This window comes from Scomber scombrus, chromosome 10 (genome assembly GCF_963691925.1).
Source record: "Scomber scombrus chromosome 10, fScoSco1.1, whole genome shotgun sequence".
Lineage (NCBI taxonomy): Eukaryota > Metazoa > Chordata > Actinopteri > Scombriformes > Scombridae > Scomber > Scomber scombrus.
In genome coordinates, this window is record NC_084979.1 from 28,755,733 (window position 1) to 28,780,149 (window position 24,417).

The following is a 24,417-nucleotide window of genomic DNA, read 5'->3' on the forward strand; positions in this document are numbered from 1 at the left end:
CAATTCATTTATTTATCAGTTTATTTACAGCATCTTTCATGTAGCGTAGTGCTTCACAGTGATGGACGGGCTGATAATAAGACAAGAAAGTTTTGTGTTCTTCCTTCACTGTGTGATGTAGAAACAACACAGAGGGCCATCAGACTGTACAACAGGATAAAACTGCAGCAAAGCCCTGTTTGTGCCCATGCCTGCTTAGCCCACTTGCATCCCTTATGGGGCTCATACCGTCAGCTCACATGGACTTCTTATGTGGGTCCCATGTTACTGAAAACATGTGGGACCCGCAAAGTTTGCCAAGTTCATGCCCATGCCCACTCAGTACTCACATAGCCCACATTTTACCCATGTGGGTATGATCAACATAAAGCAGAATTACTTCATATATGTAGAATTTATAGCAGAGTTGTTATATTGAATTAAATTAGATTGCTCTATTTTACCTAATAAAGAGGTCAGTGAGTGTATATAAAGCTACAGCGACTACTACCTGGCAGTTTACTTCTGCAGCCAAACCTCACCTCGTCTGTTTCCTCTCTGCAGGTCAGTGTTAAAAATGTCTGTTCTGTTTGCCTCTACAGACTCCTCCACTAAAATGGAGGATTGTGGGACATTGTGCTGCTGCTGTTTCGAGTTCCTGGATGTCTGTTTGGACTGCTGCAACGACACATAGAGCAGCCAATCAGAGACGGACTACAAGATGATGTCAAATTCCAGACGGAGTGGATGTGTTCACGATGAGTGGACACAAACATTGTTTGTCTTTGAAATGTTTTTGGAAAGAAAACAAGGTGCAGACATGGGCAATTATTATGATCAGTAAACTGTAGCATTAGTGGGTTTTTTCAATATCTGCTGATAACAGTACCAATCCAAATACCCTTGAAGTGATATCGATACCAATTGAGTATTTCATTCGATATCCATCATGTGAATAGAAGCATCAAATTGCATAAAATGTCCCCGCTCCTCCACATCTAAATTATTTGATTTTTACAGAAATGCATTTTGAAAGTCTTCTAATTTATTAATATTTAATGCTTGTGTTGATTGGCTGTGAGCAATTCCGTACAAATAGTCATATTTATTTTAGTTCTGGGTGCAAAAAGGATCGATTGTAGGTATCGTTTGACAGGAGACATTTCGATACTACTTGGTATTGATTGATATCGGTCGATACCTTAAAAGCCCTGCTGACAACATGACATCACATCCATTGCATTTGTGTTTAATCACCATGACGACAGACTCTGCTGATGTACGATTCAATTCAATGCATTTATTGTCATTCTACAGCAACACAACGAAATTGTGTGTCTGATCGCTCACCTGGGTTTGGACCTCGCACTGCCTCAGTCAACACTTCTGTCAGATTTTGTTCAGACCTCCAAACTTCTTCATGTCTTGATCTGTTCGACACATGCCACAGAAATGTATTATTATGTTATTTTATCAATACAGAAAATGTTTAAACTTTCCACCGAAGATTTGAATGTGCTCACGTCTACTAGAAACTGTTTCAAGTGTCTACAAATGTTCATTCTTCTAAATTATTATGAGTTGAACCATAAGAGATTAAAACAGTTGAACTCAATAAAAAAAAAATCAAATGAAGACTTTCCTGGTTTTATTTGACTTTTTAATTTTCCTTCAAGTTGCTTTTATCTCCTTTAAATATGGTTTGCCTAGTCTTGCCTTTTTTTCTTACATTGAAATAATTTTCACTCATCAAATAGTTTTTATTTGTTCTCTTTTAAAACGTAATTATTTTATGATTTGAGTATGTTTTGCTGCCTTCTGAAGCACCTTGTAACTTGGATTTTGAAAAGTGCACTATAAAGTTTCCACTATTATTATTATTATTAAATGTATTCCTACCTGACACTTTAGGTTTCGATTACACATTAAAAGGGAATCTATTTAGGTTACAGTTTATGAGAAATTCAAAGGAAAGTAAAAAAGTGTGATTAACAACCCCGTTCTCCCTTACTACTACCACTAGCTAATAATATTAATAATAATAATAATAATAATAATAATAATAATAATAATAATAATAATAATAATAATTAACAGTACAGTCTAGTTATTGTAATCCACGTGTAACTGATCTCTGTAATATAATAATACTTGTATTTAATCCCAGACGCACTCATTAGTAAATGATAACTGGAAGCTGCAGTTCTCTGTCAATCCAGCAGGTGGCAGCACTGTGGCGTTACCGGCTCTGGTTATCGGTACTAATCTGTCTGATCTCACAGTAACTCATATGGAGCTTTAGATAAAGACGTTACTATGATGTTTACATGTTTTCTTTTCTTTCCTTTTTTAAACTTGGCTCTACCTGTTTCTGCCCTTATTACTGTTAATATCATTATTATTACTATAATTATTATTATTAGCCTACAAACATGAAAATACTGTTACATATGTATAAAAACCTGTACAGTAACAAAAGATATTTAAAAATAAACTACTACTACTACCAGTACTACTACAACTACTACTACTACTACTACTACTACTACTACTAATAATAATAATAATAATAATATCTCATGATATGTCTTGGTGTGTGTGTGTGTGTGTGTGTGTGTGTGTGTGTGTGTGTGTGTGTGTGTGTGTGTGTGTGTGTGTGTGTGTGTGTGTGTGTGTGTGTGTGTTTGTGTTCAGAGGAAGTGTGGGAAGGGGCGGTCACACGCATGTGCGCGCTCCGGACTTGACGAGACAACAAACTGTTACCCAGAAACGTAACGAGATCAGTTTAAAACCAGCAGCCGACAGAAGAAGAGGAATAAGAGGAGTCTGCCTCTCAGGTGGGGAAACTTTTCTTTTATATGTTTAAACTTTATTTTGTCTCATTTAAAACTGAAGCTGTGAGTCAGTTTGATTAAAGCTACGTCATAGGCTATTTATATATATTTTTAACCTGACACTTTAGCGTTGACAGGTGGCTTTGGGTCATTAGGTCCAAAGTGTGGACCAATGCTGCTGGGACACAAATCAGTTCTGAGCAACCCTGACCTACCACCTACTCTATCTATCTGTCTATCTATCTATCTATCTATCTATCTATCTATCTATCTATCTATCTATCTATCTATCTATCTGTCTGTCTGTCTGTCTGTCTGTCTGTCTGTCTGTCTGTCTGTCTATCTATCTATCTATCTATCTATCTATCTATCTATCTATCTATCTACCTACCTACCTACCTACCTACCTACCTACCAATCTATCTATCTATCTATCTATCTATCTATCTATCTATCTATCTATCTATCTATCTATCTATCTATCTATCTATCTATCTATCTATCTATCTATCTATCTATCTATCTAGGAGGGTAACACTGAATATTTTCCATTATACACAATCAGACTTTTCTTTAAATAAAACAGGACCTCCCAGACTTACAATTCATTGTCATCCCATTGACTAAAACATGTGACTCAAATGACAAATATGTAAAATTGGATCATTTCCATTCTTCTCTTTAGCTAATATTAAGACTCTCATTTCAGGTTGTATTTATGCAGAAATAGAGCAAATTGTAACTTTCAAGCAACACTATATCTTAATAATTCACCACTTTAATCAAACGTTATCTGCAGTGGTGGGAAGTAACTACAGTAAGTACATTTAAGCAAGACTTTTTGTCTCAGCACCTATAACTTGCAGAATTTTTGTGAGTGAGCACTCAAATTACCCTCATTTGTTTACTTCAAATAGCAATGTTTTAAACTTGTCAAATATAAGGAGTGCCATTGTTACAACCTGCCCCACTACCAGGGTATATTGTAACACGATCTGTTGTAAATTCTAACAGTAAGATTGAATAATTAAAAATTGAGACCACCCTACAAAATATGCATCTAAATAAGTTTATTATGCATGTGCCAAAACCTGCACCTGCTTTATTCATCTTCTGGATGTGCGCACCACCACAAACTTTTTAACTGTGAGTTGTATTCATAAAAATATATTTACTAATTAATATTTACATTAATACAAACAGGATGGATGAGACATCACAGTGCCGCGACTCTGAAGACAACGTTAATACGAGCTTGACGCAATCAGAGTGCATCACGAGCCAGCCGACAGCCAATAGCGTTCCACATCACAACACAGGTCATAAAGCAGAATTATCACCTTTTTGACAATATCAGCAACAACTGAAAATGTATAAACTTCATGAATATGTATTGAATTAAATTACATTGCACAGGTGTCCCTAATAAAGAGGTCAGTGAGTGTATATAAAACTACAGCTACTATTAGGTGAGTGTGGAAAATGTCTGTTCTGATTGTCTCTACAGACTGCTGCTCTGAAATGTGCTGCAGCGCTGCAGCCTACTGCTGCATTGAGGCAGTGGGCTCTGTGATAGACTGCTGCTGCTTGCCTGACATCCTGGTGGGCTGTTTGGGGTGCTGCACCTTATGCTTGGACACATAGAGCAGCCAATCAGATATTGACAACAAGATGATGTCAGAAAGAACAAGAATAGGAAATTCCAGATGAAGCTGATGTGTTCAGGATGAGTGGACACAAACAGAGCTGCTAACATAAAGTATTGTGTAAAAAACATTTGTTCGTCTTTGAAATGTTTTTGGAAAGAAAACAATGTGCAGACATGGGCAATTATTATGATCAGTTAACTGTAGCATTAGTGGGTTTTTTCAATATCTGCTGATACCAGTTCCCTTGAAGTGTTATCGATACTAATTGAGTATTTCATTCGATATCCATCATGTGAAATTGCATAAAATGTCCCCGCTCCTCCACATCTAAATTATTAGATTTTTACAGAAATGCATTTTGAAAGTCTTCAATTTATTAATATTTAATGCTTGTGTTGATTGGCTCTCAGCAAGTCCGTACAAATAGTCATATTTCTTTTAGTTCTGGGTGCAAAAAGGATCGATTGCAGGTATCGTTTGACAGGAGACATTTCGATACTACTTGGTATTGATTGATATCGGTCGATACCTTAAAAGCCCTGCTGACAACATGACATCACATCCATTGCATTTGTGTTTAATCACCATGACGACAGACTCTGCTGATGTACGATTCAATTCAATGCATTTATTGTCATTCTACAGCAACACAACGAAATTGTGTGTCTGATCGCTCACCTGGGTTTGGACCTCGCACTGCCTCAGTCAACACTTCTGTCAGATTTTGTTCAGACCTCCAAACTTCTTCATGTCTTGATCTGTTCGACACATGCCACAGAAATGTATTATTATGTTATTTTATCAATACAGAAAATGTTTAAACTTTCCACCGAAGATTTGAATGTGCTCACGTCTACTAGAAACTGTTTCAAGTGTCTACAAATGTTCATTCTTCTAAATTATTATGAGTTGAACCATAAGAGATTAAAACAGTTGAACTCAATAAAAAAAAATCAAATGAAGACTTTCCTGGTTTTATTTGACTTTTTAATTTTCCTTCAAGTTGCTTTTATCTCCTTTAAATATGGTTTGCCTAGTCTTGCCTTTTTTTCTTACATTGAAATAATTTTCACTCATCAAATAGTTTTTATTTGTTCTCTTTTAAAACGTAATTATTTTATGATTTGAGTATGTTTTGCTGCCTTCTGAAGCACCTTGTAACTTGGATTTTGAAAAGTGCACTATAAAGTTTCCACTATTATTATTATTATTATTAAATGTATTCCTACCTGACACTTTAGGTTTCGATTACACATTAAAAGGGAATCTATTTAGGTTACAGTTTATGAGAAATTCAAAGGAAAGTAAAAAAGTGTGATTAACAACCCCGTTCTCCCCTACTACTACCACTAGCTAATAATATTATTAATAATAATAATAATTAACAGTACAGTCTAGTTATTGTAATCCACGTGTAACTGATCTCTGTTATATAATAATACTTGTATTTAATCCCAGACGCACTCATTAATGGCATTGATCCCCAGTGTTTGATAACTGGAAACTGCAGTTCTCTGTCAATCCAGCAGGTGGCAGCACTGTGGCGTTACCGGCTCTGGTTATCGGTACTAATCTGTCTGACCTCACAGTAACTCATATGGAGCTTTAGATAAAGACGTTACTATGATGTTTACATGTTTTCTTTTCTTTCCTTTTTTAAACTTGGCTCTACCTGTTTCTGCCCTTATTACTGTTAATATCATTATTATTACTATAATTATTATTATTAGCCTACAAACATGAAAATACTGTTACATATGTATAAAAACCTGTACAGTAACAAAAGATATTTAAAAATAAACTACTACTACTACCAGTACTACTACAACTACTACTACTACTACTACTACTACTACTACTACTACTACTAATAATAATAATAATAATAATAATATCTCATGATATGTCTTGGTGTGAGTGTGTGTGTGTGTGTGTGTGTGTGTGTGTGTGTGTGTTCAGAGGAAGTGTGGGAAGGGGCGGTCACACGCATGTGCGCGCTCCGGACTTGACGAGACAACAAACTGTTACCCAGAAACGTAACGAGATCAGTTTAAAACCAGCAGCCGACAGAAGAAGAGGAATAAGAGGAGTCTGCCTCTCAGGTGGGGAAACTTTTCTTTTATATTTTTAAACTTTATTTTGTCTCATTTAAAACTGAAGCTGTGAGTCAGTTTGATTAAAGCTACGTCATAGGCTATTTATATATATTTTTTTGTAAATTTATTTGATACTGACTGAATTTGAATGTACAGGTTTTTTAATCATCTGTCTCACAAAGAGAAACACATTGAACTGAACTTAAAATAGAAATCTGATATTTTTATATTTTTAATATTTGACATCTGAACTCTTTTTTTTAACATGTTTCTTTTACTTTGTTTCTCAGTGTTGATGTTTCAGGGTGTAATTTCAGGATCTTTTCAATGTTTTGTTTCTTTCTGGTTCGATGATCTTACGTAAACTAATCGGAAGTAAATTAATGTTTTATTACCCTGTGACACAATGTTTGGAAGACGACAGCATTAACTCTTTATACAGCGCTGCTTTTAAATGTCTCTATTGTTGCATGATTGGCCTAAAACGTCCTAAAACTCATTTGATAAAGGGAGTCCAATTAATCAATTAAACAAAAACATCAAACTTATTCATTTATTTATTTAGGAGAGTTAACCAGTCTTACATATTTGTGTGAATTCTTGCTTTCAGTACTTGGTCTGACTCATTTTCGCAGCAAACGTTTCTCGCAACTCTTTATCAGCTCTGCAGATCAGTTTTGAGGAATTTTATCCCGTTTCTCTTCACAGCACCGTCTCAGATCAGGGATGTTAGGGGACTTCCTTCCCTCACGCCCTTCCACAGTATTATCTCTGTAGGATTAAGGTCAGGATTTTGACTCGGCTGTTCCGAAACATCAACTTTCTTCTGCTCTAATCATCTTTTGGTGGAGCGACCTGCGTGTTTAGGGTCGTTATCTTGCTGCATGACCCAACTTCTGTTGAGGCTCATGTCACGGTCCGATACTCTACAGACATTTTCCTGCAGAATGAGCTGGTACAACTCCAAATCAGACCCAAACTATAATAATAATAATAATAATAATAATGATAATAACACCTTTATTTGGATTTCACCATTCTTACAAGAAAAGCAGCTCAAAGTGCTTTACAAGAAAAGAAACTACACACGCCAAGTGATTCACATAAAATGAGCATAAAGCAATGTTTTCAAATCTAGGACGCATCTTTAAACCAAACGGAAAATACATATAACAATACTTTTAAAATAGTAAAGATTGTGCACAGTTAAAGTAGCTGGAGAAAAATCCTATCTATCTATCTATCTATCTATCTATCTATCTATCTATCTATCTATCTATCTATCTATCTATCTATCTATCTATCTACCTACCAACCTTCCTACCTACCTACCTACCTACCTACCTACCTACCTTCCTTCCTACCTACTTACCTACCTATCTATCTATCTATCTATCTATCTATCTATCTATCTATCTATCTATCTATCTATCTATCTATCTATCTATCTATCTACCAACCTTCCTACCTACCTACCTACCTACCTACCTTCCTTCCTACCTACTTACCTACCTACCTATCTATCTATCTATCTATCTATCTATCTATGTATCTATCTATCTATCTATCTATCTATCTATCTATCTATCTATCTATCTATCTATCTATCTACCAACCTTCCTACCTACCTACCTACCTACCTACCTTCCTTCCTACCTACTTACCTACCTACCTATCTATCTATCTATCTATCTATCTATCTATCTATCTATCTATCTATCTATCTATCTATCTATCTATCTATCTATCTATCTATCTATCTATCTATCTATCTATCTATCTATGAGGGTAACACTGGATATTTTCCATTTTTACACAATCAGACTTTGATAGCAAAGTTTCAGATTTCTCTTCTTTAAATAAAACAGGACCTCCCAGATTTACAATACATTGTTAATCCTTTTGATTGAAACACCCTTCAAATGAATCAATAATCCCAGTGGTTCACACACACACACTCACAAATATGTAACATTGGATCATATCCTTCAATAAATAAACATACAAGTTGAACGTTTTTGTCTCATCTTTTAACAGAAGTTTTAGGACTTGCATGAAAGTCTGATCACCTTTCAGGTTGTATTCATTTAGAAGTAGAGTCAATTCCAGCTTTCAAGCAGCACTGTATCTTAATAATTCACCTTCTTTTTTTTTAAATTAGATGTGTCGTTATCTGCAGTGGTTGAAAGAAACTAAGTACTTTTATTCAAGAACTGTATTTAAGTACAGCTTTGAGGTACTTGAGCTTTACTTGAGTATTTCTATGTGATGCTACTTTCTACTCCACTACATCTATTTGACAGCTTTAGTTACTTTTCAGATGCAGATTTGACACAATGGATAATATAACAAGCTTTTAAAATACAACACATTGTTAAAGATGAAACCAAAAAGCAGTGTGTAGTCGGCTCACATTTCAGATGTCTATGAGTTGTTAACAGCTCCACCAAATACTGATTTTTCCCTCTAAACTTCTCACATGCTTTCATTTCAATAAATGTTCAAATGATCCAATATTTCACCAAAAATCAAAGATTATAGAAAAAGTCAAAACTGAAAACACATTTGTGTATCAGAACTGTGTTTTTTCTTCTTTCCTCTCCCATTAATCATCTCACCACCCCTCACATTTATCTGCTGACCCTTTGGAGGTCCCCTACCCCTACGTTGGGAACCACTGGACTAAACTAGCTAACTGTATATAAATTATTCCAAACTAGCTCCACCTCCAGCAGCTACAAACTACATTAAAAATCCAGCAACAAGTCATAAGTCGACTCTGTCACTAACACACTTCTACACACTCCTGTTCTCTGGATTCTGTGATTTCTAGCTGAGTTGTAAAACAATAAAAAAGTCCACACCTGCAGCTCCCAATTCAGGCATTTATTTGGACATCACCAGCGTGACGTTTCGAGCACAATGCTCTTCTTCAGACTCATCACTCATGAAACTCAGAGCATTGTGCTCCAAACGTCACACTGGTGATATCCAAATAAATGCCTGCATTGGGAACTGCAGTGTGAGGACTTTTCTCTTGTTTTTCATTTGTTGTTTGGTACAGCACCTGCTTTATTCATCTTCTGGATGTGCACGTCCACCACAAACTTTTTAACTGTGTTTATTTATAAATTAATATTTACATTAATACAAACAGGATGGATGTGACATCACAGTGCCGCGACTCTGAAGACAACGTTAATACGAGCTTGACGCAATCAGAGTGCATCACGAGCCAGCCGACAGCCAATAGCGTTCCACATCACAACACAGGTCATAAAGCAGAATTATCACCTTTTTGACAATATCAGCAACAACTGAAAATGTATAAACTTCATGAATATGTATTGAATTAAATTACATTGCACAGGTGTCCCTAATAAAGAGGTCAGTGAGTGTATATAAAACTACAGCTACTATTAGGTGAGTGTGGAAAATGTCTGTTCTGATTGTCTCTACAGACTGCTGCTCTGAAATGTGCTGCAGCGCTGCAGCCTACTGCTGCATTGAGGCAGTGGGCTCTGTGATAGACTGCTGCTGCTTGCCTGTCATCCTGGAGGGCTGTTTGGGGTGCTGCACCTTATGCTTGGACACATAGAGCAGCCAATCAGATATTGACAACAAGATGATGTCAGAAAGAACAAGAATAGGAAATTCCAGATGAAGCTGATGTGTTCAGGATGAGTGGACACAAACAGAGCTGCTAACATAAAGTATTGTGTAAAAAACATTTGTTCGTCTTTGAAATGTTTTTGGAAAGAAAACAATGTGCAGACATGGGCAATTATTATGATCAGTTAACTGTAGCATTAGTGGGTTTTTTCAATATCTGCTGATACCAGTTCCCTTGAAGTATTATCGATACTAATTGAGTATTTCATTCGATATCCATTATGTGAAATTGCATAAAATGTCCCCGCTCCTCCACATCTAAATTATTAGATTTTTACAGAAATGCATTTTGAAAGTCTTCAATTTATTAATATTTAATGCTTGTGTTGATTGGCTCTCAGCAAGTCCGTACAAATAGTCATATTTCTTTTAGTTCTGGGTGCAAAAAGGATCGATTGCAGGTATCGTTTGACAGGAGACATTTCGATACTACTTGGTATTGATTGATATCGGTCGATACCTTAAAAGCCCTGCTGACAACATGACATCACATCCATTGCATTTGTGTTTAATCACCATGACGACAGACTCTGCTGATGTACGATTCAATTCAATGCATTTATTGTCATTCTACAGCAACACAACGAAATTGTGTGTCTGATCGCTCACCTGGGTTTGGACCTCGCGCTGCCTCAGTCAACACTTCTGTCAGATTTTGTTCAGACCTCCAAACTTCTTCATGTCTTGATCTGTTCGACACATGCCACAGAAATGTATTATTATGTTATTTTATCAATACAGAAAATGTTTAAACTTTCCACCGAAGATTTGAATGTGCTCACGTCTACTAGAAACTGTTTCAAGTGTCTACAAATGTTCATTCTTCTAAATTATTATGAGTTGAACCATAAGAGATTAAAACAGTTGAACTCAATAAAAAAAAAATCAAATGAAGACTTTCCTGGTTTTATTTGACTTTTTAATTTTCCTTCAAGTTGCTTTTATCTCCTTTAAATATGGTTTGCCTAGTCTTGCCTTTTTTTCTTACATTGAAATAATTTTCACTCATCAAATAGTTTTTATTTGTTCTCTTTTAAAACGTAATTATTTTATGATTTGAGTATGTTTTGCTGCCTTCTGAAGCACCTTGTAACTTGGATTTTGAAAAGTGCACTATAAAGTTTCCACTATTATTATTATTATTATTAAATGTATTCCTACCTGACACTTTAGGTTTCGATTACACATTAAAAGGGAATCTATTTAGGTTACAGTTTATGAGAAATTCAAAGGAAAGTAAAAAAGTGTGATTAACAACCCCGTTCTCCCCTACTACTACCACTAGCTAATAATATTATTAATAATAATAATAATTAACAGTACAGTCTAGTTATTGTAATCCACGTGTAACTGATCTCTGTTATATAATAATACTTGTATTTAATCCCAGACGCACTCATTAATGGCATTGATCCCCAGTGTTTGATAACTGGAAACTGCAGTTCTCTGTCAATCCAGCAGGTGGCAGCACTGTGGCGTTACCGGCTCTGGTTATCGGTACTAATCTGTCTGACCTCACAGTAACTCATATGGAGCTTTAGATAAAGACGTTACTATGATGTTTACATGTTTTCTTTTCTTTCCTTTTTTAAACTTGGCTCTACCTGTTTCTGCCCTTATTACTGTTAATATCATTATTATTACTATAATTATTATTATTAGCCTACAAACATGAAAATACTGTTACATATGTATAAAAACCTGTACAGTAACAAAAGATATTTAAAAATAAACTACTACTACTACCAGTACTACTACTACTACTACTACTACTACTACTACTACTACTACTAATAATAATAATAATAATAATAATATCTCATGATATGTCTTGGTGTGAGTGTGCGTGTGTGTGTGTTCAGAGGAAGTGTGGGAAGGGGCGGTCACACGCATGTGCGCGCTCCAGACTTGACGAGACAACAAACTGTTACCCAGAAACGTAACGAGATCAGTTTAAAACCAGCAGCCGACAGAAGAAGAGGAATAAGAGGAGTCTGCCTCTCAGGTGGGGAAACTTTTCTTTTATATTTTTAAACTTTATTTTGTCTCATTTAAAACTGAAGCTGTGAGTCAGTTTGATTAAAGCTACGTCATAGGCTATTTATATATATTTTTTTGTAAATTTATTTGATACTGACTGAATTTGAATGTACAGGTTTTTTAATCATCTGTCTCACAAAGAGAAACACATTGAACTGAACTTAAAATAGAAATCTGATATTTTTATATTTTTAATATTTGACATCTGAACTCTTTTTTTTAACATGTTTCTTTTACTTTGTTTCTCAGTGTTGATGTTTCAGGGTATAATTTCAGGATCTTTTCAATGTTTTGTTTCTTTCTGGTTCGATGATCTTACGTAAACTGATCGGAAGTAAATTAATGTTTTATTACCCTGTGACACAATGTTTGGAAGACGACAGCATTAACTCTTTATACAGCGCTGCTTTTAAATGTCTCTATTGTTGCATGATTGGCCTAAAACGTCCTAAAACTCATTTGATAAAGGGAGTCCAATTAATCAATTAAACAAAAACATCAAACTTATTCATTTATTTATTTAGGAGAGTTAACCAGTCTTACATATTTGTGTGAACTCTTGCTTTCAGTACTTGGTCTGACTCATTTTCGCAGCAAACGTTTCTCGCAACTCTTTATCAGCTCTGCAGAATCAGTTTTGAGGAATTTTATCCCGTTTCTCTTCACAGCACCGTCTCAGATCAGGGATGTTAGGGGACTTCCTTCCCTCACGCCCTTCCACAGTATTATCTCTGTAGGATTAAGGTCAGGATTTTGACTCGGCTGTTCCGAAACATCAACTTTCTTCTGCTCTAATCATCTTTTGATGGAGCGACCTGCGTGTTTAGGGTCGTTATCTTGCTGCATGACCCAACTTCTGTTGAGGCTCATGTCACGGTCCGATACTCTACAGACATTTTCCTGCAGAATGAGCTGGTACAACTCCAAATCAGACCCAAACTATAATAATAATAATAATAATAATAATGATAATAACACCTTTATTTGGATTTCACCCTTCTTACAAGAAAAGCAGCTCAAAGTGCTTTACAAGAAAAGAAACTACACACGCCAAGTGATTCACATAAAATGAGCATAAAGCAATGTTTTCAAATCTAGGACGCATCTTTAAACCAAACGGAAAATACATATAACAATACTTTTAAAATAGTAAAGATTGTGCACAGTTAAAGTAGCTGGAGAAAAATCCTATCTATCTATCTATCTATCTATCTATCTATCTATCTATCTATCTATCTATCTATCTATCTATCTATCTATCTATCTATCTATCTATCTATCTATCTATCTATCTACCTACCAACCTTCCTACCTACCTACCTACCTACCTACCTACCTTCCTTCCTACCTACTTACCTACCTATCTATCTATCTATCTATCTATCTATCTATCTATCTATCTATCTATCTATCTATCTATCTATCTATCTATCTATCTATCTATCTATCTATCTATCTATCTATCTATCTATCTATCTACCAACCTTCCTACCTACCTACCTACCTACCTACCTTCCTTCCTACCTACTTACCTACCTACCTATCTACCTATCTATCTATCTATCTATCTATCTATCTATCTATCTATCTATCTATCTATGAGGGTAACACTGGATATTTTCCATTTTTACACAATCAGACTTTGATAGCAAAGTTTCAGATTTCTCTTCTTTAAATAAAACAGGACCTCCCAGATTTACAATACATTGTTAATCCTTTTGATTGAAACACCCTTCAAATGAATCAATAATCCCAGTGGTTCACACACACACACTCACAAATATGTAACATTGGATCATATCCTTCAATAAATAAACATACAAGTTGAACGTTTTTGTCTCATCTTTTAACAGAAGTTTTAGGACTTGCATGAAAGTCTGATCACCTTTCAGGTTGTATTCATTTAGAAGTAGAGTCAATTCCAGCTTTCAAGCAGCACTGTATCTTAATAATTCACCTTCTTTTTTTTTTAAATTAGATGTGTCGTTATCTGCAGTGGTTGAAAGAAACTAAGTACTTTTATTCAAGAACTGTATTTAAGTACAGCTTTGAGGTACTTGAGCTTTACTTGAGTATTTCTATGTGATGCTACTTTCTACTCCACTACATCTATTTGACAGCTTTAGTTACTTTTCAGATGCAGATTTGACACAATGGATAATATAACAAGCTTTTAAAATACAACACATTGTTAAAGATGAAACCAAAAAGCAGTGTGTAGTCGGCTCACATTTCAGATGTCTATGAGTTGTTAACAGCTCCACCAAATACTGATTTTTCCCTCTAAACTTCTCACATGCTTTCATTTCAATAAATGTTCAAATGATCCAATATTTCACCAAAAATCAAAGATTATAGAAAAAGTCAAAACTGAAAACACATTTGTGTATCAGAACTGTGTTTTTTCTTCTTTCCTCTCCCATTAATCATCTCACCACCCCTCACATTTATCTGCTGACCCTTTGGAGGTCCCCTACCCCTACGTTGGGAACCACTGGACTAAACTAGCTAACTGTATATAAATTATTCCAAACTAGCTCCACCTCCAGCAGCTACAAACTACATTAAAAATCCAGCAACAAGTCATAAGTCGACTCTGTCACTAACACACTTCTACACACTCCTGTTCTCTGGATTCTGTGATTTCTAGCTGAGTTGTAAAACAATAAAAAAGTCCACACCTGCAGCTCCCAATTCAGGCATTTATTTGGACATCACCAGCGTGACGTTTCGAGCACAATGCTCTTCTTCAGACTCATCACTCATGAAACTCAGAGCATTGTGCTCCAAACGTCACACTGGTGATATCCAAATAAATGCCTGCATTGGGAACTGCAGTGTGAGGACTTTTCTCTTGTTTTTCATTTGTTGTTTGGTACAGCACCTGCTTTATTCATCTTCTGGATGTGCACGTCCACCACAAACTTTTTAACTGTGTTTATTTATAAATTAATATTTACATTAATACAAACAGGATGGATGTGACATCACAGTGTGACGGCTCTGAAGGCGACACTAATACGAGCTCGAAGCCATCAGAGTGCATCACGAGCCAGCCGACAGCCAATGGGATACTTCCACATCACGAAACAGGTCAGTCAATCATTTGATTTATTTACAGCATCATTCATGTAGCTTAGTGCTTCACAGACGACGGACAGGCTGGTAATAAGACAAGAAAGTTTTTGTTCTTCCTTCACTGTGTGATGTAGAAACTTAAAGCACAAACACTGAGAACAGACTTTACAGTGAAATACGAGACATGTGACAATATTCACATATTCAGAGATTCTGCACTTTCACATGATGGAGGAGGAGATGATGTTTTAGGGATTTCTAACGAGGTTATTTAACTATTTTTCATGTAAAAATCACATCAGACAAATTATCATTCAAAGCATAGTATTTTTTTTATATACATCTTTAAATATGTATTTATATAGCTAATTTCAGATCCTTGTCAGACTCTGATACTCAACAGTTCTCAGGATAAAAAGAAGAAGTAGTCTCACCACAAGTTTTTGTTTTCCACTTCTGAAGAACTAAAACACTCAGATGACGTCAGAGCCCCAAAGTCTCAGGTTTACTCCATATTATTCACGTCTACATAATATGGTCCCTGTCTTGAAGAGGGGATCTGTTTGAAGACTTTATTGCCTGTTTGAGCTCATTTGTTTTTTTTTTTATCAAACTCACAGAAAAGTGAGGTACTGGTCATTGATTCATTGATTGTACAGTCTATAAAATATCAATCGTTATTCCCTGAAGCCAAAGAAAATATTCAGATGACTTGTTTTGTCACAAAGATGTTGAGTTTACTGTCGGAAAACTAGCAAATATTCACATTTGTGAAGCTGCTGCCAGAGAATTTATAGCCACACAACAATATAAAAAGAAAAACGGTGAAGAAAAGAAGTCTTATTCTATTGAGATGGGTTATAAACACTGAGAAATAGGACAATAAGTAAATGTTACTTATTTCAGATGGGCTTACATTCAGAAAGGTGATGTAGTTTAAAGGTGTAGCTCTAGTGTCTAAATGGTTGCCAACTTCTCACAAATGTATCCAAGGAGACCATAGACTGTATATAAAATGGACGTAACATCCGTGACGTCACCCATTGGTTTGTGGACTGCTGCTTGGAAGCGAATAGTATCGGATCTGAGCAGCGCCATATTGAAAATTTCAGGTGCATGCTGGGTAAAAAAAAAACATGGATTCTACTTATATGGGCATCAGGAGGAGCAAGAGGTGCCCTCCTGAACCTGTGAACCAAGCAACTTGTCAATCACAACGTAGCCACGCCCTAATGCATACCCTGCTTTATCGTCAAATATAAAATCAGGGAGGCCAAAATTTCACAAATGAACATCATACTGCATTGAAGAAGGCTTTAAACTAGCGATTGAGACCATAAACACATTTTGAAAACGTTTACTGAGGTTAAAAATCAAGTGAGAAGTTGGTGAATTCTCCATTGACTTGTATAGAGACGGAAGTCCTTTTGACACCAAAACGGTCGCCCCCTGGTGGCCTTTTGATAGAATGCAGTTTTAAGTTACTTCCGCGTTCGCATCATTTCAGAGGACCAGAACTCCCCGCCTGAAGGAGACACATTGTGAATCTTAAAATTTGGGGCATTATTGATGAAAAATGACTTAAATCATTAATCAAATAACACAATAGCTGCCAATCAATCAATGAATCATCTAATACTTTAAGCTCTTGAGTACCAACATGTACACTAGGGGTCAGTATGAGATGAATCCATCCATGTCTGGACTGGTTTATACATTAGCTGAGACAAGACACAAAGATTCTGTGTAAATCAAATCATCCTTCAGTATAAAACATGTTTCTGTGTCTGTTGACATCACGTCGGGTGTTAAACTCATCCTGACCTGAGAGCAGCCGCACATCCTCCCCTTGAACCAGCGCAGGACGCCGAAAGGGAACTTCCTGTCTCAGGACGTCTGTATTCGTGCCCTGAGCAGAGACTGACAGGCAGGAAAAAACACAAGTCTTGATGCCTAAAAGACAAAACAGGTCAAAGAGTCAGAGCCTTAAAGACGATCCAAATGACTCTGAGCATTTCCTGATTGGTCGCCTATGAGGTTTATGTTTACATGAAAGAGGATATCTGGAATACGGTCGACATATCTGACCTAACGCCACACATTTCACAGGAAAAACACAACATACCTCAAATCACTAAACCGATAACCTTTCACTAAATGACAGAAAGTTGCTTTTACATGTGCAACAAGTTTCTGAGGATGTGTAACCAGTCTGTGGTGTAACGTGGGCACAGCGCTTTGCAGTTGTGTGCAGAGGAGGACGCATCATGGCTGGTGATGCCAGTAAACTTAAAATCAGGAAGTGTAAAATCTGTGATGGGAGAGGAAGCACTGAGGGGAATTATATTGACTGGTGTTCCTAATATTTTGCCCCCACTATTGTATGTTAATGGAGTGGAAAAAATATTAGGAACATCATTCAATGTAATGCAACCTAATACACCACCATCAGCCACTATGACCTCAGTAATTAACATAAAGCAGAATTATCACCTTTCTGACAATGTCAACAAAAATTGGGGCCAGTGAGTATATAGGCATAAGACTACAGTTACACATAACAGATAGTTTATTTCTGCATGTTTTACACTTTTAAAAATATGTTATCTACAGTTCATGTATATAGCCTGATTAATGATAGATAGATGTAAACTTTATTGATCCCCTTGGGGAAATGTAGGGTCCAACAGCTTAATACACAAAGACATCAAAGAACAATAAACTAAAACATTAAATACAAAATACTAAATACTATACAAAATACTAAATACTAAAATAAGAATAACAAGGTCTGAGGATGAGGCTGTGTGATGAAGTGCAGAAATAAAATAAAATAAAAATAAAAATAAACCTAAAAATATAGTGCAATATACAATTTAAAGTGAATTTAGTGAATAAATTGTAATGTAACCTTCATAATGAATTCTGTTTATATGCCTTCTTATCTCGTTTGCATTTCATACTCGTAGTTCTTATCTGTGTCCTTCGTGCTTGGCTGAGGATCAATAAAGTCAAATATCTTATATTATCTTTCTCCATGTGTGCAGGTTGAAATAAAACAAACACCAACATTCACAAAGGATTGGTTTGAGTTTTTTTTTTACAGCTCAGACCCTAAAACTACCATTTTCTTTAGAAGTCATGCTACAGTCACTTCCTGTTTACATCATTGGCTGCTTCTAATTGGACAGCAACTTTAAATGTTTCCTAGCAACCTATTCTTTAAGTTTTAAATCAATTGGAGACTAATTAATCGTCACTAATAAGTTAATAAAGATTTGTAACCTCACCTGAACTTCAGCGTTATCTAATGTTTGACATCATCTACCTGCAGTGGAGGAAGTCCCGCCCCCGCTCTCTGATAGGCCGGAGGACGGTGACAGCGGCAACGACTCATTAACCAACAGATCCTCCACAGATGACATCGCTCATCTCCTGCCTGACCCCCTCCAAAAACAGAAAGGTGACAGATCATCATCCTGGGAACACCTGGGGTGACATGTGACTCAGTGTGATGTCATCGCTGATGTCATCTCTCTGTCTCTCAGATACGGACAGGTCGTCATCTCCTCCTCCCATTTGTACTCCTCCATCTTCCACCTTCAGCTGTCCTCCTCCTGCTCCTGCTCCTCCTGCTCAGTCCTCCAGACACAGCTGCAGCCATCATCATCCTCGTCCTCATCCTCATCATCATAGCACCAATCAGAAGCGGCTCTCCTCCACTAAGAGCCAAAACGCCCTCAAGACAGACGCTGTCAAGATAAATGAAGTAGCAGGAGACGGTGAGCCAATCACATTTATTTATGAAAATGTTAAATTTGTCCTGATTTACTGTGAAGTCTGGTCAGAAGTTCTTCATCTCATGAAACATTTGGCTTTAACCTTCCTGTTATCTTCCCGTCAGCTGTTCAACTTTTGTCCTCCCGGGTAAATTTTGACTGGTTTGACTGGTTTATAAAGCATATAGTATAAATCGCCACCCTCTGGAGCGCACTGGTGGTCGAGTGGTTAGACTTCATGCCACATAATCACAGCATCTGTGGTTTGAATCCGGCCAGGGAACTATGCTGCAGGTCATTCCCCTGTTTCCTGTCAGCCTCTCTGCCAGCTACCATCTGAATAAAGGAATAAAAAGCCCAAAATAAATCTTAAAAAAAAAAAAATTCAGCACCCTTTATACACAATTCTGTTAGACCTTTTAGCCAACTTCATTCCAACTTTACACTTATTTTTCGAAATTATGGTCAATAGGCCTCATTTAAATGAAATTATACCTCATTTTTTAGTTAGAAAATTAGTATTATTTTATTTAAATTTAAGATCAGAGGAAAATATGTCGATGGATTATCAAAAACTGGTACATGTCAAAGTTTAGTCAGGATACCATTTCAAATATTTGAATCACCCAATTCAATGAAAGCAGATGATTATGCTTGCAAATAATATAGGATGGAACCATTCATGTGACTTTCAGGCAATTAGATGAAATAAATCCATATTTCTGATGATAAAAACATTAATTAAACGTTAATCTGAACAAACAGACATGAAACTCATATTAAAATCATTCAACGTGCCTTACACTTACTTTGAATGTCATTATCTCTGATGTCCATTGCTAATAAATGTCCAGAAATCCACTAAAAATCAGAGAAAAAAGAGGCTGCAGAATTTGAGCCTGCGAATTATCACATTTTTTAAGTCCTTTCGTTATCACAGTAAACCTTGGTAGTTGTCTTTACATCCATGTTACAGATAATTCAGCAGACTTTTAATGGAGACTATTAACCAATATGTGAACAAATATGGTCTAAAAGCAGCACATCCAATTTCAATGGTTTTATTTTTGTTATATTGGTCCCCAAACAGGCCAATATGTTGGTGTTAGCGTGTTTCTATTTCTATCAGATTAGCAACAACATTTTCACACAAAAATCAAATTTCACTCTGAGCTCATAAAATGCAGCAGAAGGAGAAAAGTGTGAGATCCGCTTTAAAACAAAAAGATTGGAGAGGCTGTAATTATTCCTGGCATGGAGGTTAAAAAAAGAAGAGTCACACACAGAGAGGAACTGGATCAAAGTCACTGAGCAGCAGGTGATGTTAAAATCACCACACCTCGCTTACTTCCTGTCTGTCGGTCGGTGTGGAAAATAAAATGTTAACTTTGGAAGACTGAAGAGACTCTCTCTCTCTCTCTCTTGCTCTTTATCATCAGAACACCTCCAACATGGTGGTCTGCTTATCTCTGCTGCACACACACACACACGCACACACACACACACACACACACACACACACACACACACACACACACACACACACACACACACACACACACACACACGGACTGATAACCACTCCGAGCATCAGTTGGTCTGGTTTTTACAACGCCCACCTTCATCCAAACACACACAGCTGCCTGACAGCGTGATCGTGTTTTTTCAGCGCTTTATTTTTTGTCAGCTGCATTCACTGTCTCCTGTCAGATCTGATTGTCTATGTTGCGTTCAATGTCTCCTGTCTGTTCTGATTGTCTTCCCAGTCTGTTGCGTTCACTGTCTCTTGTCATTTCTGATTGTCTCTGTTGTGTTCAATGTCTCCTGTCAGATCTGATTGTCTGTGTTGCATTCAATGTCTCCCATAAGTTCTGATAGTCTCTGTTGTGTTCACTGTCTGCTGTGTTTTCTGCTTTCCTCTACAGACTGTTGTGTTCACTGTCTGCTGTGTTTTCTGCTTTCCTCTACAGACTGTTGTGTTCACTGTCTGCTGTGTTTTCTGCTTTCCTCTACAGACTGTTGTGTTCACTGTCTGCTGTATTTTCTGCTTTCCTCTACAGACTGTTGCGTTCAGTGTGTCCTGGGGTGTCTGTTCTGTGAGCTACTCTCCATGTGTTCAGCTGTAGGGACGTGTCTGGCGTGTGGATCAGATGCTGAACTGTGCTGCGACGGTGCAGCCTGCTGCTGTTTGGAGGCAGCGGGGGAAGCGGCGTGTTCGGAGGAGGCGTGCCAGGCCGTGTTGGATTGTGGGATAGTGGAGGACTGCTGCAGCTCGTCCGACTTCCTGGAAGTTTGTTTGGAGTGCTGCTCCATCTGCTTCCCCACATAGAGCAGCCAATCAGACATGGACTACAAGATGATATCAGAGAGAACAAGAACAGGAAATTCCAGACGGAGTTGATGCGTTCAGGATGAGCGGACGCAAACAGACCTGCTAGCATAAAGTACTGTGCAAAAAAATATTTGTTAGTCTTTGAAATGTTTTTGGAAAGAAAATGAAGTGCAGACGTGGTCAACTTTGTTTTTTTCTACATGCTCACATCAGGTTTTTGGTCCAGATCTGGATTATTACACTCTAAACTGTGGCATTAGTGGGGTTTTTCAATATCTGCCTCTTTAGAGAAGAGTTGAGCCTGACATTAATGCTCATCTTATTGTCAGCCATCATCTCTTCCTTACATTCTGCTGCATTCAAGTGACATGTGATGGATGGGAAAGATTCACGTTTACGTTTACGAGTTTTCTGACAGTCGGTCCAATGAGGGTTCAGCTACTGACTAGGGCTGGGTATCATTTAAAAAGTCACACCAGTGCCAATCCAAGTATCCTTAAAGTACTTTCGATACTACTTGTTATCAAGATACCCGGACCTGCTGACAACACATCCATTACATTTGTGTATAATCACCATGACGACAGACTCTGCTGATGTACTTCTGTTTTTATGAAGTGTCACTGCAGCTATATCGGAGCTTTCAGAAAAGTTGGAGTTTTCCAGTCATAGTTACGATTCAATGCCTTTATTGTCATTGCACAGCAGTACAGCGAAACTGTGTGTCCCCTGTGGCTGATACACATAAAAAAACAGCAACAGACAATAAACATAAAACAACAGACAATGAGACACATAAAAGACACTATAGAAAGAGTGAAGCTGCTGCATCTGAACGCACCGCCATCTTGTCTTGTGCTGATTTTGATCGATTTTGAACGTTGTTTTTGAGTCAGAATCTCATTCTAACTCTGATTAGACGTTAAAACAACATTCGAAGGGGGTTCCCGCATCGTTGTGGATCTGGATCACAACATTTTGAATGCTGATGTTTTAAAACAATATTTCAAATGATTGTGATTAAACAGAGACTGAGAACGTCCCGGCCTCAGGACATAAACATCTGTCTGTCTGACAATCAATCAATCAGTCTTTATTTATATAGCGTCAAATCACTACAAAAGTCATCTCAAGGCACTTTTTACATAGACTGTACTCTTTAATTTAATTTGAAGAGACCCAACAGTCCCACATGAGTAGCACTTGGTGACAGCGGCAAGGAAAAACTCCCCTTTAACGGGAAGAAACCTCAAGCAGAACTGGGATCTAGGTGGGCGGCCATCTGTGTCGACCGGTTGGGGTTGAGAGAGAGAGAGAGAGAGAAGAGGGAGAAAGGAGAAATAAAGAGGAGAGGGAGAAAGGGATAAGAAGGAGAGAGGTAGGGAGATATATTTTAATAACTTCACTGTCAGTATGTTATGTTCAGAGCTTTATAGTGAGTTTCAGCTCATTGTTTAGCTGTCCGGCTGCAACTTTACTGTCTTAGTTCACTCTCAGCGCTCTCATAGCGTCGTTTGTTTAGAGAAAAAGTTGTAAAAAGCCACTGAAGGCTACCTGCTCAGCCGCACCAAACACACAAACAGACACAGTTAGCTGTAGACCAAGCAGGTTGTTTCAGATCTTAAGAGTGAAGCCAATGCGGAAGTGTCTTAAACCTGCATTCTCTCTAATGGCCAGCGGGGGGCGACACCACTGGCTCCAAAAAGAAGTCTGATTATATAGAAGTCCAGTTCTCATCTGATTTATTACCTCAGGAAACAGGTTCCTAATGAGTTTATGGTCTCAATCACTAGTTTCAGTTCTTCTTCAACACAGCATGATGTTCATTTAGTAAACTATGGCCCCATGTAGAGTAAAATAGATGATAAAGCCGGATATGATTAAGAACGTTGCCATTTATGATTTACAAGTTGCTACCATGGTGGTGCATGAGGAGCTGTATTTGGACCCTTAGGAGCTCCTCACTCTCATCCAAATATGGTCACTTCTGGCTCCAAAAAACCCAAGATGGCGATGATCAAAATGCCAAAATCAATGCTTCAAAATGGGAGTCCACAAACCAATAGGCGACGTTACAGTGGCTACGTCCATTATTTTTTATACAGTCTATGCTGTAGACATAGCTGGTGAACATAGTGGAGCATACAGCAGCAAAAAGAGCCAGATAATTCCCTCTGGAGTTGGTAGAGAGTAGAAACAGAGCTAAAAAAGAGTGAATATTGGACTAACATTCAGCAGGTGGACAGAAACACGACTCTAAATGAATGATCATGTTGATCAGTAACTGCTGAATGTGTAAATAAGTTATATATCAACTTAAAATCTGATGATGTGTAAATGTTGTGTTCACTGCTTGTTTCTGATTCACTTAAAGCATGTTTTACATCTACAGGAAAGTGTTTCATATGTCTCCTCTTCTGCAGCAGAAATAAAGTTAATTTTCTGACTCCTGCGCTGAGAAACAGAGATATGATGTTTCTGAGTCTGTGATTGACAGGTCAGGGGGGGAGGGGGTTGGGTCCGGGCGGGACAGGAACTGGGTCCTGCTGGTACAGGAAGTGCATGTTTGTCAAAGCGACGAGCCAGGACGTCCAAACAGGAAACAGGAAATCACTGAAATGACAACGCCACCTGACCTCCAACCCCCTGGACGCCCGACATCAAAGAGCCTGAGAGAGAACACACACAAACACACACGCACATACACACATACACACACACACACACACACACACACACACACACACAAACACACACACTATCGGGTGTCAGATTGAAAAACAGTCAGTTTGATTTTTCCACAGATTTCTTCACAGCATCGCCCAAAACACTGTGATATCCAAACAGATCAAACCCTGAGGTTCGAGACCCCCCATCAGGCCACTGGATTCATCCGAGGGGTCATGACATCATACTACACAAACTTACACTCTTCATGTTATTACTGAAAGTCACTCA

At 37.4% G+C, this 24,417-nt stretch overlaps 1 protein-coding gene and 2 long non-coding RNA genes across 3 annotated transcripts in view; all 3 read left to right on the top strand.

The window, feature by feature from the left end:
* LOC133988045 (uncharacterized) overlaps positions 1-1,551 on the top strand; it is a 4,072-nt gene extending 2,521 nt beyond the window's left edge. The window contains exon 3 of the long non-coding RNA XR_009925597.1: positions 582-1,551. This is a non-coding gene — a long non-coding RNA (uncharacterized LOC133988045). The remainder of the gene's footprint in view (positions 1-581) is intronic.
* Positions 1,552-6,526: 4,975 nt separating this feature from the next.
* LOC133988046 (uncharacterized) lies at positions 6,527-9,733 on the top strand. Its single transcript, XR_009925598.1, has 3 exons — positions 6,527-6,564; positions 7,267-7,342; positions 9,716-9,733. It is a non-coding gene; the product is annotated as an uncharacterized LOC133988046 (long non-coding RNA).
* Positions 9,734-12,203: 2,470 nt separating this feature from the next.
* On the top strand, positions 12,204-23,927 carry zgc:113363 (uncharacterized protein LOC791449 homolog). The gene is made up of 6 exons (XM_062427362.1): positions 12,204-12,235; positions 12,939-13,014; positions 15,245-15,363; positions 18,683-18,811; positions 18,897-19,130; positions 21,188-23,927. Exons 3-6 carry the CDS (start codon positions 15,246-15,248, stop codon positions 21,454-21,456), a joined length of 750 nt encoding a protein of 249 aa, XP_062283346.1. The 5' UTR covers positions 12,204-12,235; positions 12,939-13,014; position 15,245; the 3' UTR covers positions 21,457-23,927.
* The last annotated feature ends 490 nt before the right edge of the window (positions 23,928-24,417 follow it).

Excerpts from the sequence above, each read along its gene's own strand:
- zgc:113363 (XM_062427362.1), top strand. The coding sequence starts at position 15,246 with ATGGATGTGACATCACAGTGTGACGGCTCTGAAGGCGACACTAATACG. Across the intron at positions 18,812-18,896 it reads CCCCCTCCAAAAACAGAAAG|ATACGGACAGGTCGTCATCT; the intron begins GTGACAGATCAT and ends TCTGTCTCTCAG. Across the intron at positions 19,131-21,187 it reads AAATGAAGTAGCAGGAGACG|ACTGTTGCGTTCAGTGTGTC; the intron begins GTGAGCCAATCA and ends TTTCCTCTACAG.